This window comes from Aspergillus aculeatus (genome assembly GCF_001890905.1).
Source record: "Aspergillus aculeatus ATCC 16872 unplaced genomic scaffold ASPACscaffold_7, whole genome shotgun sequence".
Lineage (NCBI taxonomy): Eukaryota > Fungi > Ascomycota > Eurotiomycetes > Eurotiales > Aspergillaceae > Aspergillus > Aspergillus aculeatus.
The window spans coordinates 1,162,835-1,181,315 of record NW_017962982.1 but is presented as its reverse complement, the minus strand read 5'-3'; the positions used below and the strand labels follow the sequence as shown (position 1 = coordinate 1,181,315).

General features: G+C 52.0%; 4 protein-coding genes and 1 non-coding gene across 5 annotated transcripts; 1 reads left to right on the top strand and 4 right to left on the bottom strand.

Moving 5' to 3' along the window:
* Positions 1–8,025: 8,025 nt before the first annotated feature.
* ASPACDRAFT_1855982 (uncharacterized protein) lies at positions 8,026–8,881 on the top strand. The gene is made up of 2 exons (XM_020197459.1): positions 8,026–8,269; positions 8,327–8,881. Exons 1-2 carry the CDS (start codon positions 8,126–8,128, stop codon positions 8,849–8,851), a joined length of 669 nt encoding a protein of 222 aa, XP_020056746.1. The 5' UTR covers positions 8,026–8,125; the 3' UTR covers positions 8,852–8,881.
* A 952-nt stretch (positions 8,882–9,833) lies between these two features.
* On the bottom strand, positions 9,834–9,914 carry ASPACDRAFT_t144. Its single transcript has one exon. It is a non-coding gene; the product is annotated as a tRNA-Ser (tRNA).
* A 508-nt stretch (positions 9,915–10,422) lies between these two features.
* ASPACDRAFT_78303 (uncharacterized protein) lies at positions 10,423–13,356 on the bottom strand. Its single transcript, XM_020205159.1, has one exon. It carries the CDS (start codon positions 13,016–13,018, stop codon positions 10,823–10,825), a length of 2,196 nt encoding a protein of 731 aa, XP_020056745.1. The 5' UTR covers positions 13,019–13,356; the 3' UTR covers positions 10,423–10,822.
* A 2,285-nt stretch (positions 13,357–15,641) lies between these two features.
* On the bottom strand, positions 15,642–17,245 carry ASPACDRAFT_118646 (MFS transporter). Its single transcript, XM_020196187.1, has one exon. The coding sequence runs from the start codon at positions 17,112–17,114 to the stop codon at positions 15,894–15,896; it is 1,221 nt and encodes a 406-aa protein (XP_020056744.1). The 5' UTR covers positions 17,115–17,245; the 3' UTR covers positions 15,642–15,893.
* Positions 17,246–17,326: 81 nt separating this feature from the next.
* Positions 17,327–18,429, bottom strand: ASPACDRAFT_118645 (uncharacterized protein). Its single transcript, XM_020196186.1, has 2 exons — positions 18,279–18,429; positions 17,327–18,216 (listed from the first exon to the last, which is right to left on the bottom strand). The coding sequence occupies exon 2, from the start codon at positions 17,951–17,953 to the stop codon at positions 17,372–17,374; it is 582 nt and encodes a 193-aa protein (XP_020056743.1). The 5' UTR covers positions 17,954–18,216; positions 18,279–18,429; the 3' UTR covers positions 17,327–17,371.
* Between the last annotated feature and the right edge of the window lie 52 nt (positions 18,430–18,481).

The following is an 18,481-nucleotide window of genomic DNA, read 5'->3' as shown; positions in this document are numbered from 1 at the left end:
CCAACTTAGATGGCATGGGCATGGATTTCAAAAAGAAGGGGGGCAGAAGAGCCCCCCGGGGATCACACAGCTTCCAATCTACCTAATCTGCAGGGCCACGCAGCTTCTGACAGCAGCGGCTAGATTTGAGGGATTGGACCCGGGAAACAGAAACCTAACCGCGATGCCAAGCATCTCGAGGAAAAAGGTTGTTCAATCAGAAACTCTGTTGATGTTTCTTTTTGGATTGCGATCTGACGCAGCCCGCGTATGCGTGCTCTTAGTCTAAGCGCCCATCGGGCTGGGAGTATACCGATGACTAAATTTTTCCCTCTTGGACCTGACCCTGATCCTGACCCTGACTTTTGCCGATGATGTCTCGGGAGTGAGACATGGGTAGGGCGAAGGTGCTGGGGGGGGGGGGGGAGAGTTTCCCGAGATTGAACTGCTTACTACAAGGTATACAGTCATGCAGGCTCATCTCTTTGCTTCATGACCCTTTGATCGCAGCAATAACCATTGAGCATTCACAATGAAAGACTAAAAGTAGTGATAAGGTCCGACCTGATGACCTCCATCCCGCAGGCTGAGGTGGCGTGGCTGAGCTAGCGCAGGGTATACGAGTCCCTACAGCACCAAGACTTGTGGCAGACACTATCTACGTATACACAATCTGCTCGAGTGGCACTTGTCTATAGATTGTGGAAGAAAAAAGGATCTAGGGTCAGGTTTCCCCCTTTCCCTCATCTGGAACCCATCATCAAAGGAGCAAGCCCACCACATACCCACCAATCGCTTACAGCAAATAGCCGGGCAAAATCCAGACAAGCCCCTCCATCATCGGCACTTAGTCATCCGCCCGCTGCCGAGTCAACCGAGGCGCTGTACTCCGTAGATCAGCCTTTTTCGTACTGTCAATTGTTCGTCGAGGAAACGAAACAAACAACGGTGATAGTCTGGATGACATCCTCTAGTACCTGAGACTAATGGCCCAGCCAATGTCCCAAGAAAGGAAAAGAAAGCAAATTTTCCCTCTTCGGAAACTCACCTGATCGAATGATGATGAGATGATCCTCGTGGAACAAGAAGGGAAGCGGAAGAAGATCTGCCAGAATGTCTTGGCAGCAGACTAAAGGCTGGACTGACTAAGCGGCAAGTGAGTAAGCTTGGTACCCGTAAGGCGAAAACCCTTCCCGGTCAAGGGTTATTGGTTTCCATGGACCAGAAATCTGCTTAAGATGGAGATACGCAGCATGAAGAAACAACGGTCCAGATCAGATCTTCACGAGATTCTTCTGAAGACAGATGTCGCTCAAACCACTCCCTTAACTTTCTTTATCTTAACCACTTTAGGAATCAATCGTTTTTCTCTTTTTCGGTAATCGCAGCAAACGGTGGTGCACCCTGTCCCTGATCTAGACTTTAGACGATCTGTAAGCGAGACCGCCAAGCCCGGTTTCGCTTCCGGGTACGTACGTACTGTACGTATGTGCATAATCGGACACAACTACGGAGTACTCAAATAAAAGTGACGACGACGACCCTGATTGACCCTTCCGTAGTAGTTATCTATTCCTGGCTATGCCCGCCCACAAGTTGAAACAACCGCTGACTCAACAGCAGAGAACTACTTTGATAGTACTCGTTGTCATAACTAGGAAGCTCATCTAGATACATCGCCTCCGTTTCTACATATAGTACTGTACCGGAGCACGTACGGCGCAAAATCTCATCTTTGGTCCCTGGATCCGCGACCGCGACCCAGACCCATAGATTCCCAAGTCCCGAGCCCCTGGACAGCCAACCCGGCACGGAACTTTGCGTATAATATATTACCCGGAAGGCGTGCGTGACCCAACTGTCAACGCCTGGCTGGCACTGCAGTAGACTTTTCCTGCCTACCTATTCAATTTGCTTACAGTATATCCCATACTAGCAGACAGACTCGGAACGAGGATCCAATCCATCAGAAAATTGACTTTACAGATACACACACACACACACACTTAAAAAACTTTCCACCACCCGTCCGCCATTTGACCAATCACCTTCTTAACAATCCGATTTATTCCAAAAGTAAACAATAATAAACATTGGAACCAAGAAAGCGAAAACAGTGGGACAAGTGCCGAGAAAAAGTCAGAGACAGACACCCAAAAAGAAGCAGGCCAGAGAGACAAAGCCCTATGGACCCTTAATTCCCGACTTCAAATTCTGCTACGGTGCTACCCCGAACAAGCACGGAGCCAAGCCTCTAGAGATTAAAGCCCACTGAACTAACGACGCGCTCGGAGGGGGAAAGGGGACCAAAGGCGATGTCTCTAGCGTACGAAACGGTAAGTCATGATACGTGGTTGTTTTTTTTTCTTTTTTTCTTTTTTTTTGTGCCTGTCTTGCTCGTGGCTTGGCTCGGGTCTAGCTCTTCCCCTTCCCTTCTGTCGGGAAATCCGGAGCAAATGTCTTTGCATGTGGAAAACGGTGTAGGGGTATGGGAGAGAAATATCCGGGCTGAGACAATGATTCAGATCTAAGCGAAGCGACCAGATGTCCATGAGTCGTATGTTCCAGTGAAGATTCGAGACTTACAACGAAGAGACGTACTGTAGTCTTCTCTCATCTTGAGTCGTCTCGGAGAACATCAATCCCGTACCCTAACAGCCACCACCAACTGAACTTACTACATGCTTGCGCCGCAACAGACGGAGAGAGGGGAAAGGGACGCGTGTGCACCCCTCGGATTTAAGGTTAGCCTGACAAGCCACGAAACTGCAGGGCTTGTTGACGACCCTTTTCTTCGCGCTCGCTCTCTCTCCGCATGAAGACAAAACAGCCGAGACGGGATGGGGAGTAGTGATCACGAGTGCGTCTCGTGGTTGAGGGTTGTGATGACTTTGCGAGGCACTAACTCTAGCAGTGAGGATGCAGTACAATGTCGGCTGTAGACAGATAGGTTAAGACTTGATGATTCGCAGATCGACGTCCATAGTAGGTGCACAATCCAAGAGGTGAGGGGTCTAGCCAGATCAACAACCCTACTTTTTTTAAAGTCGTCACGGATACCGGATCGGGAAAAGGGTGCTGGACTCGCCACGAGAGCGGGATCGGATTGGACCTTACTGCGACTGGATCAATATTGACCGTTCAAGGGCGACTCGGATGTAGATACACAGCAGTGCATGGTCCCTCACCGTCGTGACGGACGATACCACATCTGACAATGTCAACATGTTGGTTGGTGGGGGGTTAGTCTCGTCCCTTCATAAGCACAGAACTCTTGCTATTGAACGGAAAAGAAACAAGAATAGAAGAAATTCCTACAGTAATCATCAACCACAGGCTCAGACCTCCTCCGACTCACTAACTACAAGTAGTGTCTACACTACACAATACAGTACCAACGTACGTCCTCAGCAAACTTGACTCTCCTCGGCACTGAGATCTTCAGGGTCCGAAAAGAAAGTTTGAAACCGTAGCTTGGTCGGATTTATTACGTAGGCCCACTTCAAACAATCCCCGAACAGAATACGAGTGCGAGCTTGCATTCCCAGCTCAGGGTCGTTCGTTCTTGTGTTTGTTTGTTTTTTTCTTTTCTTTCCTTTTCTGTTTTGGGAATTAAATTTTTCCAGAATTTCGGACCCACGCATATGCTTTCCTCCAGTCATGTCCCATTGGCTTCTTTCTCCAAGTGGGTGGAATATCACTAGTGCAGGGAAAAATGGGCTTCGCTTGGCTTTTACCCTAGAGTCTGCTAGTGTTCTTTGCTAGGCTTGGAGGGAGGGAGAGAAAGCGAAGAGGGGGGGCTCGGTTCGGTCTAGCATGTAGGAAATTAGGTGAATTTTTTGTAGAGGGCTTGATGTTTTTCCTCTCTCATCCAGATCGATTGTGATGTTTTTACTTGGTGGGAAAGCTCAAAATGATGTTCCGAATGATTGACATCTTAAAAGTTGGGGTAAACATGCCCTGGTATACAGCTGATCCTTTCCGACCATGTGGCCTGATATCATTACTATCAACCACCACCACCACCACCACCGACCGGGCCCCCTTTACCTACCTTATCACAACACAGCAGTCAACAAAACAGAGAAAAAAAAATCCTGAGCAGAACAAAAAGCCACTAGGTTCAACTAAAATCCACAATTCACACAGGGCTGCGTAAGCAGAGACGTCACTCAGTGGGGTCCGAGATTTGACATGCCGCGCGGTAGAAAATTAGATTCGTTTCCCCCTCCCCCCCCTCCCTCTCTCCTTCTGCATGGCTGGAAGATACTGAGTAGAATAATACGCTTGGGGTCTTGTCTCTTGCCGGAGACTAGTCCCGAAAATGCCTAACCTGGGCTCACTAGTGAGAGGAGGGTGGCCAGGGCGAGCGAATCTTTGGTTGGTGTATGCCCTGCCTTCGCTCTACCTAGTCTAGACTACTGAGGTGTGGGCGAGAGGGAATGGGCTAATATCAGCCCTCACAGGGCCCATGCTGCTTCATTGGAACATCATGTGGGTTTGACACTACTGGAGTAGGTAAAGCTATCGAAAACACGAAGTGATCACTTGAATAAGGAATTAAGTCCGTTGAATATTCTGAGTGACACACGTAAGCCGACTATAAGTTACCTCAATGGAGAAGCATTCGCGAAGAGAGAACACAGCCCTGGACATGAGGTAAGTTGTTATGCACGAAGAGGGAATAAGCATGTTCGGCGCCGAAGAACAGCAATGCCGAGGACGACGACGACGACGACAACATCACCAAAGACAACGACGACGACGGAGCTTGTCTCCATTTCAGGGACCACGATTAGTCTACTAACGAAACGCCCCTACAGCCGCAGATGATGAGATTGGTATCTCTTTCATCTAGCGCCAATTTGCGTAATTCTTGTTTCCCTTGGCCTCCCTCCCCCTCAGCATGGCCGCTTTGATTCGCCATGGTGGAGGCCTTGTACCTTTCCCTCCCGATTGCTCTTATCTTGTTTACTTCGCTTCTCTGGGCGAAAGGTATGCTGCATAATCTCCCTCGCGAAACCAGCCCCAGCACTCACAATCGATCGCGAATGCCTTCGAGGCATGGCAGTTTACGTGGACGCCTACGAATGAGTGGGACTCCAATTAGCGGTTCGATAATTAGGGCTGGCGGGGGAAGATTGGATGGAAGAACAAGATTATTTGGCGCCGTCTACGGAGGTAACTTAGCACTAAAATGAGCAGATTTATGGGGACGCAGGGCGCTCCGTCGGATCTGTCTGTCGCTTTGCGTGATGGGAGAGAGGAGAAACCGGCGCCTTCAACCTCGTACCATCTACCGCATGATATCTTTCTGCCTGGATAGAAGGACAATTTCGGGACTCCTCAATTCCCCTTCCCCCCCCCCCCCCTCCTCGCCCCTTGTACGATATGGATATGGATACTTGTGAGGCTTGCTCAGGAGGAGACACAGGGGAGCCCCAATTTCGAAGCTAAGCTGGTCTCTGTCCGCCCCAGTAGGCTGGTTGATAACGAGGCGTGCTATCTCGGACAGCCCCCCGTCAGCCGGGGAGTAAGTACGTACTGCCCTGCAGGAGGAAAGAGCCTACGTATACACTTGTGATGTCTCTCTGCTGTAGGGTCGGCTCCTTGGGGCGGCGAAGTACAAGCAACATAAGCTTTGCTGACTCGTAACATCCGCCGTTTCCCCCCCTCCCCCCCCCCTCTCTTCCTGCAAGCAACATATACAGCATGTATAGAGTACATTCGAAGAGGAAAGGAAGTCACTCCGTCACTCAGTCAGCCACCGTAGCCCAACAGCCTCTTCCCCCCCCCTCTCCCCCCTCCCCTCCTCGAGTGCAAAGAAAAAGGGTCTCGTGCGTCTAAGACGACGCAGCAGCGTATCGAGTCGCACTTGCGGCACGCAAAGTAAACCTGCAGGGAAAATCATGCCTAGTCAGTGCTAGTTGCGTCGAGCACCTTACGACAGGACAATACAGAGATCATCCCGCCCTCGAGGATGACGACTTGATTCCGAGAGTTGGTAGATGGAAGACGCAAAAGCCCGCGCATGGCATCGTCAGGGTAAGCGGCCACCGCGCAACAAGCCTTGTAAATCGCTCGTGGTGTTGGATTGTCTCGTCCAGTGCAGTACACGCCCACAGCGGTACATCTCACTTTCCTTTTCTAGATCGGGGGCGAAGGTAAGGTTGATTCAAGGGAGGGGGGGGGGGGCGAGGGAGGGGGAAAAGGGCACTTGGCTCGTTGTCATTGCCGTGGTATGCGTTAGCGGGGGGAGCTCGATTGGAGAGAAGCTTGACTCGGCCATGATCTGGCATGGTTATCGGAAATCCAGGGTCATGCTCGCCCTTTCGCTTCGCAGTTGATACGGTGGCGCACGGTATGGAGGGTGTGGTCTTGCAGGTTGTCTGGCAAGTCATACGCAGGTCAACTGTTTGTAAATGTTTGCTTGCTGGTCCGCCCGAGTTATTCATATTCTCGCCATATCATATCATATCATCTCCCTCAGACTGACTCGTGCTATGCGGAGTCTGAACACGAGGACGCGACTATACGTACCTACGAAGAACCCTGCGATGTCTCTGATGCAGCCACTGAGTTTACACTGATGACTGCTTTTTGAAGTCAGATACCAGAAGCACACATGGGTATGTCTCAACGGCCGTTACCACTCGATCGCTTCAGTCTTTGGGTCGTCTTCTGTTTTTATAACCTCTCAACTGACACATCCCATCACTTAGAACGCATTCATCCTTTGCACTCCTGCATGATAATACGCTATGCTTCCCGAACGACCAGTTCTGTGAGGCCATTGCGCACCACACCCTAGACATGCATCGCTAGCTCAGCCATGCGGACTTAGTGCAAGCAAAGTCTCAATTGCTATCAAGCTAGACTATCTGCAACCCTGGCACGGTTGATTCCGTTCTACCTTCCAACCCCAATCCGGTGATCACGTCTTGCATGGGTCGTGGATCTCGCGACGCGTGGGAAGCCATGGAATCCAGCGCGGGGGGAAATTGGCGGGGTTGGGGTCGACCACTGTGGGGTAAGCGCGATCCCCATCATACTTTTGCATCTGGAAGTGTTGAAGCTGATCGTGAAAATGGTGGGAAGATTGTCTGATAGAATGATAGAAGGACGCATGCGGGTTCTATCGACAAGAGCAAAACCCGCAAGCATCGCATTCCATTCCTCGAAGCATCGGACCCAGGCCGCGATGAGTCCATGACAGATTGTCAGCATCGGTCCACTATCGCCATCAGCATGGATGAAGATACGATCGACTCGGCTGTTCTACCAACCACAGCTGTTATAGCAGATGAACACATACCGAGGCGTTTCGTGGACAACTGGGAGGCTGCGTTATACCAACTTGCCCTGACCAGGAATGTGGCGGGTGCAATCTAGCCCTTATCGACACACATTCCAGGAGAGGGCAGACTGCTGGCAAAGCCCTTATCACAATCGTGGCGAGTGGCGAGGATTTTTGGAAGCTGTTCTGGCATGTTGATCGCCTGCCGCTTGGAATGTGAGATCGCGATCCGCGCGTCCGCCGACTCGAGGAGTGATGGTCCACGACCCGAGCCTCGCATGCCGAGTCTCAGATCAGTCTTTGAAACGAGGAAGATATTCCCAGGCCCTTGTCGGGTTTCATCGGTCTACAAGAGGGTAGGGGTCTCTGTACTCGGTTTGGAAGGCATCTGGATCTATAGGAGATCCTGGCGGGAGGTGTAGATACCAGCCTCTTCTCCATTTCAAATCCGTCGGCGAGATTCCGAATGACTCGGCCCATCGCGCGCGAAATCACGACCGGCCACCCGATCGATGGTCAGGAATGTGTCCGAAAGTTCAATTTGAGCCAACCGAGTGGCATTTCCCCACGATGCTTCCCCAGCCGTCAACATTCCAGGGGGCGGCAGACTTCTTCGTCCAGGGCTCTTCATGGCGATCTCAAAAACTATATCTACCACGACATCGTCACTCCTTCTCCATCATCATCATCATCATCATCATAATCATCAACAGCTTCAGCTTCAGCTTCATAATCACAGAGTCTAATCTCTCAAGCCTCTCGTCTCAGCTATCAGCTTCATCCTTAGCTTGTTCCAAACTACATCAACTCACTCAATCCACCCCAATCCCCCCCAATCAATCAATCACAATGGCCATTCTCGCAAAGGCATCTTCCCTGGCTTGCTTCCTCATCGCCTGCCTCTTCTTCTCCTCAGTCATCCAGGCACTTCCTGTCCCCGGCTCCAACACTCCATCCGGAGTCTCCTCCATGGCCTTGGCCGCCCGTTCACCGGTACGCTCTCCCTTCCCAGATCCCACAACCCCCTCACTAACATATCCACCCCAATAGCGCGAAATCCCCGACAGCGACGAAGAAAAGGGCCTGGTGAACGGCCTGCTCGAAGCCATCGGCCTCCCCAGCCTCACCAAGCTCACTCACTGGAAAGCCACCACGGAGCCTCAACCCTCCCACACCGATGACTCGGACAAAGATTCCGATTCCAACAACAACGACGACGATGACGACGAAGCCAACACCCCAGCCGAAACAGACTCGGACTCGGACTCCCACGCGCACGCCCACTCCTTCATCCCGGATTACTACAAGAACTTCAAGGACAACTGGACCCCGGCCATCGACGACGGCAACAGCCTGACCCCAACCGTGGACTCCAACGGCGATGATCTTGAGAACGACGAAGACCTGGACAACATCAACAACGGCCTGCTCTCTCCGCCGGCTTCCACTCCCTCCAAGAATGATGACCTCCCCAAGCCCACCGAGGACCCCAAGGGGTTCATCAGCTCGCTCAAACAGCGGCTCGAGAATGTGTTGAAGGCTGCGTTCGATAGTCGGGATGAGTTGACTCTCTGAACGGTCTCGTTTTTCCTTTTTTTTTTCTTTGGAAGTTTTGATTCTGCGGACGGAGTTCGAGGTGGTTTTCCTTGCTTTTGATTTCTATTTGTTTTTCCACCGGTGTTCTGGGATATGGAGTCTGGGGATTAATCTGGACTGGCGCTTGAGTTTTGCCTTTTGAAAGGGTTTCACGGTTACGGGAGTATGGATTCGGGAGAAACAAAATAGCGAAGGGGGGGGTTCGGGTCTGCTTCACTTTGGGAGTTGGATGGATGAATGGATTGGGTGGATAGTCGGGGCAAGAGAGTGAATGGGGTGACATGTAAAATAGATCATTCGCATAGAGATAGTCAGACGGCGTCATAGCTGATTAGAGCAATCTAACTTTTCAATTCTGCATTCAAAGTCAGACAAACAGTACTTTCTCTTTTTTTCTCTACATGTTCGTTATGTCGGAAGCTCATGCTAGCCGTACAGTGTACAGTACTTGAGAAAATACCACGAACAACAAGGCAGCTAGCTGCCCTAATGACATCTGACATCTGATCTTGTAATTCAATCCTGCCCACATCGCCGTCCATTGTAAGGAAGAAAAACCAGCTTGACAAATCGAACCTAACTAAATACACGGTACATTTCATTCAATCAACGAACGCACGCTATATACACAACACCCCCAAAAACAACAACAACACCACCACCCACAAAAACCGTGCTTACTCGAATCCGAACCCTCATCAACCCCATCAATCCAGACCGACTCTATCTACCCAACCCAAACGCCACAGAATCAATCGACTACCTATTTGCTCGTGTACTGTATACCCGGTCCCTTGCAAGAAAGAGATATATTCGGGCAACGATCACTCCAAAGGCTATCAAGGACACAGCTACTCCCCAAGAAAAAAAAACCCCATCCCCATCCCCTACTGCCTTTATACTGCACGACAATCGAATAGAGACGGTCAGGAAAAAAAAAAAAAAGGCCACAACAAAAAAACGTCAGCGACAGGATTTGAACCTGTGCGGGCGAACCCAATAGATTTCTAGTCTATCGCCTTAACCACTCGGCCACACTGACTATTTCATGCTGAGTGGAGAGAAATTCGCCGAATACGGCAATATTTATGGTAGGATCCACTTAAGTGGGACGGACGGTAGGAACTAGGGTTCGTTTGGATGGACGGTTCCAACCGAGTACCTAGTTACGTATCGATAATGGATTGATGGTAGATCGCCGGGGAAATCTGGTCTATCATTGGTATTTGTTGTGATCGCGAATTTATTCCGTAGGATTACCCCGGCGTGTCTACAGTAGGCACACGCTATGTGGAGTAGGTCATGTTGAAGAATTAACGGGGCATTATTCCATTCCCGGCACGTACCCATGCACAATATGATTATATCCAGAACAAACCAGAGCAAACAGCTCGTCCACATCAGAACAACACAGACAAGTTATGTGGCATATAGAGAGTAGCAGACATATACATACACACACACACACAGGGATAGATAGCGAGGAAGACACAACAGAACTGGGAATCAGAGATAATGCTGATGGGCGCATGAACGGCAAATATGATGGTAGGACGGAGTATGGTCAGCGACAGAGAGAGAGAGAGAGAGAGAGCGCAAGAGAGAGAGGTATCGTAGAATCAACGAGGTTCGATCAATGATTGGCGCTAGATGGATGGGTCTAGTTATTAGACATAATATAGAGAGATGGGAATAACAAGCGCGGAATGAGAGTGAGAAGAGTCGATGTGAAAAAGAGATAGAAAGACGAGCGCAGCTAGCTGTACAGACCATCTACGGCGGATAGATGGGTGCGGTCATGGGAAGGAAACTTTTTTACACGAAGGTGCCGAAAGGGACCGGTGATGTAAAGTGGGGTGGTGGATAGTGAGGGCGGAAGAGAGAGGATTGGAGCTCGGAGAGACGAAGGTGGGTTGATGGACAAGCGATAGAGGATATGTCAAGGCATTCTCATTTGTCGCCGTGAAGATTCAACCAGCTCATATCTGAATTGACATTGGCTTTCTGGCCGCTGCCGCTGTGCCCGAGCTCCTCGTGTTCCGGCATCGGCTCCAGGCTGTCGGGGATGAGGATGCTGGATCCACGGTGGTTGTAAGCGCTGGATGGATCGAGACGGGAATCGCCGTCAGAGGGCATGGCCATGGAGGGTGCCATGGAAGGCGCACGAGTGCTGGGGTTATAGTAGCTGCGACTGTAGGTGCTGCTGGGCGGGCGGCCCACCCAGCTGCGTGTTTGCCAGTGCGGATCGTTCTCCAACTCGTCGCCAATGGAGGAAGCGGTCGAGATGCGGGCGGACTGACTCTCGGGGATGATCATCTGTCGACCCTCGGAGGAGATGATCGACGATGCATGTTCGGTGGTCGGACTGCCGCTGATCACCTGACCTCCGAGTGGCTTGGGTTCATCCAAGAACCCGAAGTTGAGGGGCGTCAGCTTGATTGGCCATGCGGTGCTGCTGGAGTCAGTTCGGTTGCTCCTCAGCCCCGGAGCAGGAGGCTGAAGAGTTTGCGGCTGCATTCCGGCCAGGTCCGTCGCACTATTATCTTGAAAGTACCGACTCCACCCTTCATTCGTCAACCGATCGCCGGGGTTGCCCCCGGGGTGTAATTCTTTGACGGACAGCTCTTTGTCAAGGGCAGCACTAGAGTACGCACTCGGCGAGTATGTACTAGGAGAGGCGTCGGGGGACTGCACAGTCACTAGCGGACTCGGCTTCAACGGACTTGTGTTTTGCGCGTAGGGGGGGCGCGCTCCAGCGGATCGGGGTGTCTTCTCATCGCTCATTGATCCCGAGAAAATCGCTAGGGAGTCGACGGAGGCGGCAGCCAAGGGGGCGGGACTTTTCGCCATGGGGTAAGCTGATTGTGCTAGGGGCTCCACCCCCCGATCCTGGAAGCTTAGTCGATCTTTGTCGCCGCCCTGGGCTAGTTTGATGCTTTGTTTCTTGCGTTTGATCCAGAGAAGAATGAGGATCAGGATAACGCCTACACCCAGAATCGCACCGAGTGTAGCACCCACAATGGTTCCAATGTCGCTGCTCGATGAGCCTCCGCCGGCAGCAGCGCTGGACGACGTGCTCGTGGAGGAGCTGGCTGAGGAGCTGCTGGTCGATGCAGTGGTGGATGTCGTGTGCGTCATCGATCCGAGGATTTGCTGCTCCGACTCATTCCCATAGAACAGATGGGTGGTGTTCACCCAGCTGTTGGCGGTCTGGTTGAAGATGGCAAGCGAACTTGTGCCGCTTCCACTGGAGATGACAACTAGTCCATCCTCACCCTGCGCTAGGGAATAATTTTGTCTCGTGGTTGAGGAGGCCAGTTTGCTGGAATACGTTGGGTAATCGCTCGAGGAATCCTCTCTCTTCCGGCTACTAGACGAAGAACTGGTCGTCAAGGCGGTTGCGGGGTTGGCAGGCGTACCGCCTGGCTTGACTAGCTCTACGCTAGAGACTGTGTTTGGCGATACACTCATGTCGAAAGCCTCAAGAATCTTGGTACTATTTGTTCCTTCGAAAAGGGCGGCTTGGACATCGCTGGAAAGTGAATCGGCCAGGGTAATATTAGAATCAAACCAGCCACGGGTCGGGTTGAATAGATGGACTCCCTTCGGGGTGGTCGTGCCGCCTACCAGGACCGCTTCACTATCGCTCCAGCGCAACAATATAGGATGGTAGGCTGGAGATGCATTGGAGGCTGAGAAGGCGTCTAATACATATGGGGACGAAGTGTACGCGACAAAGGTATCTGACGAGGCGACGGATTGGTCCGAGGTGTGGCCGCCGTAGACCAGGATGCTGGAAGAATTAGAAAGATAGACCGCCTGGTGCCGAGTTCGATTGGCCAGGTTCTCTTGGGGGATGGCAGTCCAGTTTTTGTCTTGGAAGGAGTAACGCTGTAAGCCGGAAAGGTTGGACTGAGAACCGGAACCGCCGACCACGTAGAGCGCATGCTGGTCTTCATCTCCATCGATACCACCCGTCACACATGCCGCATTGGAGACCGGCTCTCCCATGGTCAGGTTGGTCCATGTCGCGTTAAGTTCGAGAGGAATCGACACAAAGCCATTGGTGGAGTAAGCGTAAAGAGTGTTATCATAGATGACGGAGCAATGGCCCTCCAAGTCCACAGGGGGCTTCGGAGCCAGCATAGCGTGCAAACGAGCGAAAGGCGAGAAGAGAAGGAGTGTTCTTCGATGATACCAGCCGAAGAAGCTACGGGAATGGCCAGCCGTCCTAGGTCAGCACGCAGGCGTAGGGACGAGGACGGAGATTGATCTTGGGGGGTGGAAAGGACTGCCGGAGCACTATCGCATGGTCGAGGAGAATCGCGGATGATCGTCTCGGACGAAGTGAACAGGGGTACAAGGCGCAAAGGGTAGCGACAGCTATGTTGCGTCGAAGGTGGGTGAGTGACGTTTGTCGAGAGAATGATACGCGCGCAGATGGGACTGGGGAAATTGAGGGTATGGCGAGAAGGCGGAAGGCACAAACGAATGGCGACCTAGTTGCGCGAGTGTTAATTGAGCGAGGGGCGATGTCAATTTTCAGGGGCGAAAAGGATAGCCGTGGTGCACGATATCAAATCGGCAGTAGAAGGAAGGTGAAGGGAACGAAAGCGACGAGGGGTCGAGGAGGGAAGAATGCGATACAACGACGAAAGAACGAGAGGGAAGAGGTCAGGAAGCCAGAAGGAGGAGCAGCAAAGGACGGAGGGGAGGGGAGGGAAAGGAATAGCCAAGATCAGGAGAGGGAGGGAAGGGGAGAGAGAGCGTGAATGAGTGAGTTAGAGTGTAAGGTAGTGGTCGTGGTAGTGTCTGGGCGAACAGTGGAGGATGAAACGCCGGCGGGCAAGCTTAGACCAATACTAGCCCGCGTGTAGAGCAACTTACAGTGGAGCTGGAGCATTCAGAGTTTGGATTTCGAGGTCGCGGTCGGAGAATCCAACGATTGTGATATCGATAGATCAGAATAAAAGAAGTGAACGCCAGCACGAGTGCCCAGCACGTTGTGGTCGGGGTGGTCCGCGTGTAGGACGGAGTGACGAGAACGAAGAATAAACAGTCCCTGTCAGGGCGGAGAGAGCAGCCTAGTAGCCCAAGGAGGAAAGGAGAGAGAGACCACGAGGAAAAGGAGGGCCAAAAGGAAGAGAGGAAGAATGAAACCGAATTACTACTAGCCCATCATTATGTCCTGAAGTGTCTGCCTAACGAGATGAAGAATTGTTTGTTGATTGATTGATTGATAGAGTGATTTCAGTTGTAGGAAGGAGGTTGGGATAAAAGGAGGGGGAAAGACCCTTCCTTCCCCTTCCTGCTTCTCCTCTCCTTCGGTTCCTGCATAAGAACTGCTGCAAGGACACCGTCCTGGTTAACAATTGTTACAGGAAACTCTACAGACGGGTTTACCGGGTGGATGGCCCCCAATTTACCGACAGTACGACAATATTCAGGGGAGTTGGAGGGTTGGATGGTGTTTCGCCAAGTGGTGAGTGAGCCGGACGATCGCATTGGCCCCAAAGATGAAGTATTGGGAGCCGAGAGTGTTCCAGTTAGCACCAGAGCACAGCTAAACACTCCACCCTCAATGGATCAACCCAAGGGAGGGAAGATGGCTAAATAGCTGGATGTCTTGTGTCTTGAGTCTTGAGTCCTTGAGTCAGACAGATGAACTTCAGTGATACTCCGTAACCTCAGGTGATGTTTTTCTCTTGTCTTTTTCTTTCTGTAAGAAAAGTGGGGGCAGCGCAGGCTAGTCAGGAACCGGTGCTGCACGAACAGGGATGACGCAGATTAATCTCCATCCCTATTGATTATTTCTTTATTGATTGTCTCTGATTATTCTATTCCATCTTAACTCACTCTTTCTTCTGTCGCTTTCGCATCCATAGACAATCAGCCACCAACTGCACCAACTACACCAACCAACACACTTAAACACAATTACTTGAATCATGTCATCTCACCTCAATCACAAAAAATCCATATTCATCAAGTCTGGCCAAAGCCTCGGCTTATCCATCCATCTATTTATAGACTACTCTCGAACACCAGCAGCAGCAGGACCAGCAACATCCCATCAACCCAAACCAAACCCACAGCAGCAGACTCGGGCTCCCGACCGTTTCAACCCAGACTGGACCCACTCACTGCCGCCCGCAGGGTGCTTGCTTGCTCTTTTTTTTGTTTCTTTTCTCCTTCTCCCTCCCTTCCCCCTCTCCAGTCTTCAGTCTCCGGTTTCCAGTCTCGTGCTCTGCTCTCCTCCCCCCCCCCTGCCTGACGTAATTTGCCAACGAGATTGGGAGTTTTTCCGAGAGGGGGGGAATCACATGTTACTGCCGTGTGGTGGTGCCTGAGGCCTTGAGCTGTAGACACGAGCTGGAGACTAACTAAGCGACTCGTTCCCCACCGGATGTCTGCCTCAGTGCACCCAACACCCTACGCAGCTAGCTGACTCGCGTAAACCCGAACAACAAACCAGACCAGTTTCCTGATGCTTCACAGCAACATATACATAACCCTCCATTATACCCAATAAAGAAGACTTTCTCTTTGCTGTATTAGAAGAGGATAGAATACCCCGCGTGGTATCTGATCCACTCATCTGCCTGCTGCCCATAACCGGCGAAGCAGAATACCTGTACTCGTAAATGGGTGGCATTATGAGTCTGTGCATTGATGACTAAGCGTAACCAGCAGTGATACTTTATGCATATACAACGATAGCAACCACGAGCTCAAACCAACTAAAACCAAGTCGATAATAGAATAAAAAGTCTATTAGTGACTAACATTATCATGTAAGAACGAAAGTGGGTATCCAACATCCCCGATCATGTCGTATGCATATATACACGTCATGCAAGTAGAGACAAAACACAAAACACAAATCCAACCAAGTCCTTCATCAGAGGTATCACAAATCACAACTCAGTTTCCAGACCAGAAGCTGTGCTGCCGAACAACTCACCCCCGTACCTAACCCCAATCCCCAAACACCATCCCCAACTGGAGAAACGAAGAAGAATCAATCATAAACCGAAGCGCGCGACCACTTCCCGCGCGCCCGAATGCGCTTCCCATAAATATAAAACAGATAGGGAATGGGGATCAACGCGACGGCCACGAACCCCAACACACTCGCCGCCCAGGGCACCCCCATCTTCGTGAACATGATATTCGCAAACAGGGGGAAACAGCCCGCGAAGAGACTGCGCATGAAGGTATTGGCCGCGACGGCGCTGGCCGAGACCGCCTGGAAGGTGTCGATCAGGTAGTTGAGGGCGGCCTGGAAGATGGTGAAGAACCCGAAGCCCATGAACACGGCCCCGATGCAGGGACAGATCCAGTGAAACTTGAGGGTGCCGGTCCAGCCGAACAGAAATAACCCTCCCGCGAAAAACACCGAGCCGAGCATCATGGGCGGGAGCCGGGCTTCGGGGACGGGGCGGTTGCCGTTGGCCTTGAAGCGGCGGACGTAGAAGCGCTGGTTGAAGAGGTTGATGGCGGCGCCGCAGAGGATGCCGATCAGATACGCCAGGAAGGGCAGGGCGCCGATGACGGGGTTCCAGCCCCGGATGCGCTGGAATTCGATGGGGAAGGCGGCGAGACTGAGGTAGAGGATGCCGTAGACGAAGGAGGCGTAGAGCGCCACGAGGAAGCAGATGGGCGTGGTCAGGAGCGCGAAGGGACGGATCATGTATTTGTTGCCGAGTTCGCGCAGCGTCACGTCCCATTCTTCGTGGCGCGCGTGTAAGGCCCAGTTGCCGGTGCTGAAGCGCAGGCGTTGCGCTTTGTACACCAGGAGGACCGGGGGGTAGGTTTCGTCCAGACAGAGTAGGTCGAGAGCGAGGAAGAACATCATCATGATGCCCGTGATGTACTGCGTCCACCGCCAGCCGAGGTAGCTTTGCGTGATCGCCCCGCCGACGATGGGCCCCAGTACGGGCCCGCCGACGACGGCCATCGCGTAGCCCACGATCGCCGCGCCGCGCTGCTCCGCCGTCCAGATGTCGCTGAGCACGCCGCCGGTGTTGGTGACCGGGGCAGACCCAAAAAAGCCCGTGAAGAAGCGGGTCAGCATCACGGTCTGCAGGTCTTTGGCGGTGGCGGTGCCGAAGGAGAAGATCGCGGCGATGAAGTAGGGGGCCAGCACGGCAGGTTTGCGGCCGTAGACTTCGGAGATGGGCGCCCAGATCAGCGGGCCGAGGCCTGTTCGTCTGTTAGCCAATCCTGAAAACCCCTTCATAGGATGGTTGCAAGTGACAGTGGAAGGGCGTAGGCGTACCGAATCCAAAAAGCAACAAGGTCGTCCCCAGTGTCCCGACTTCCTCGCCAACATGAAACTCCGAGTCGACTTGCGTTGTACCGGTGGAGTAACTAGATGCGCACCTTGTCAGCATCATCACCTATACCAGTTGTACTCACACACCACTCCAAATAAGCTTGGGGAGAACATACATCGAACTCGCCCATGTAGCACCTATTCATCGAGTATCAGAAGTATTAGCATACGCATATCATCCTCATAGAACAGAAACCCTCCGCAATGCACCCGCATGCATGCGCCACCCCAACTCTAATCCCTCCCCGGAGATAAGATAGACCTGGAAACATACCCATTGTCGTCAACCCATACAAAACCGTCGTGATCGCCTTCTTCCGGAAACTCCAGTTCATAGGCCGATAGGGATCATCCGGCCCGTCAAAGTCGACGATGACGTCCTCGGTGGTCTTGGTGTGGGAAAGCGGGTGGGTGAAGCGGGCGGTTTGGCCCGGCTCGCGGCTGCGGATGCGCGAGACGATCGAGTGCGTGCGGGTCTCCAAGGCGGCCGAGAAGCCCGAGGCGACGGTGGATTGCTTCTCGAGGGCGTTGGGGTCGGGGTCAGCATTGTTGATGTCGTGGTATTGGGGTTCGGATTGAGGGGCGTGGTGTTGGTGGTGATGGGAGCTGGAGCTGGAGGTAGAAGTGGAAGTGGAAGTGGAGGAGATGACGGAATGCGACGATGACAGTTGATTTTGGTTTGGCTGGTGGTGATTCTGGGGTTGGGAATTGCTGCCGCCGCCCTCGTGGGCCGGAAGTGACATGTTGATCTTTTCTTGGTATTTCGCAAAATTCCACAATTCAAATTCCCCGATTCTCGACTATAGATAGAGTTCTGGCAACACAATTTATAAAATGGAGAAAGACTTCATGAAGTGTGTAGAGTAAAAGCAACAAGATTGTTCTCTCGCAAGCAGTACACAGTATGTATACTATGTAGATAAAGCCAATCTAACTCTAAACGTCGCTCCAGCAGAAGCAGGGTGAATTGCCGATAGGAAAAAAATCGAGAGGAAGTCCAACGTCACTGCAACGGAACAGTCCGCTGTTAATATACTTAGAGTGATAGAGCCCAGAGGATATACTTACATCCACCTGCAAAAAAAACTCTTGGGTGCCCACTCCTACACCCACTCCCCCACCGTGCCGTTGTCGGACCTCCGATCCTTGGGTCTTATCTCGGCGTTTGCTGGGTCAGTCGCCGAGGGTCTTGACATAAGTATGTGGATTGATAGATCCATTCTGTGTGTGCTCTATGTACTCTAGGTACATGTGTGCTGCTGTGATTGACC

Coding starts and splice junctions, on each gene's coding strand:
- ASPACDRAFT_1855982 (XM_020197459.1), top strand. CDS start 8,126: ATGGCCATTCTCGCAAAGGCATCTTCCCTGGCTTGCTTCCTCATCGCC. Junction 8,270..8,326: donor CCTTGGCCGCCCGTTCACCG/GTACGCTCTCCC, acceptor CCACCCCAATAG/CGCGAAATCCCCGACAGCGA.
- ASPACDRAFT_78303 (XM_020205159.1), bottom strand. CDS start 13,018: ATGCTGGCTCCGAAGCCCCCTGTGGACTTGGAGGGCCATTGCTCCGTC.
- ASPACDRAFT_118646 (XM_020196187.1), bottom strand. CDS start 17,114: ATGAAGGGGTTTTCAGGATTGGCTAACAGACGAACAGGCCTCGGCCCG.
- ASPACDRAFT_118645 (XM_020196186.1), bottom strand. CDS start 17,953: ATGTCACTTCCGGCCCACGAGGGCGGCGGCAGCAATTCCCAACCCCAG.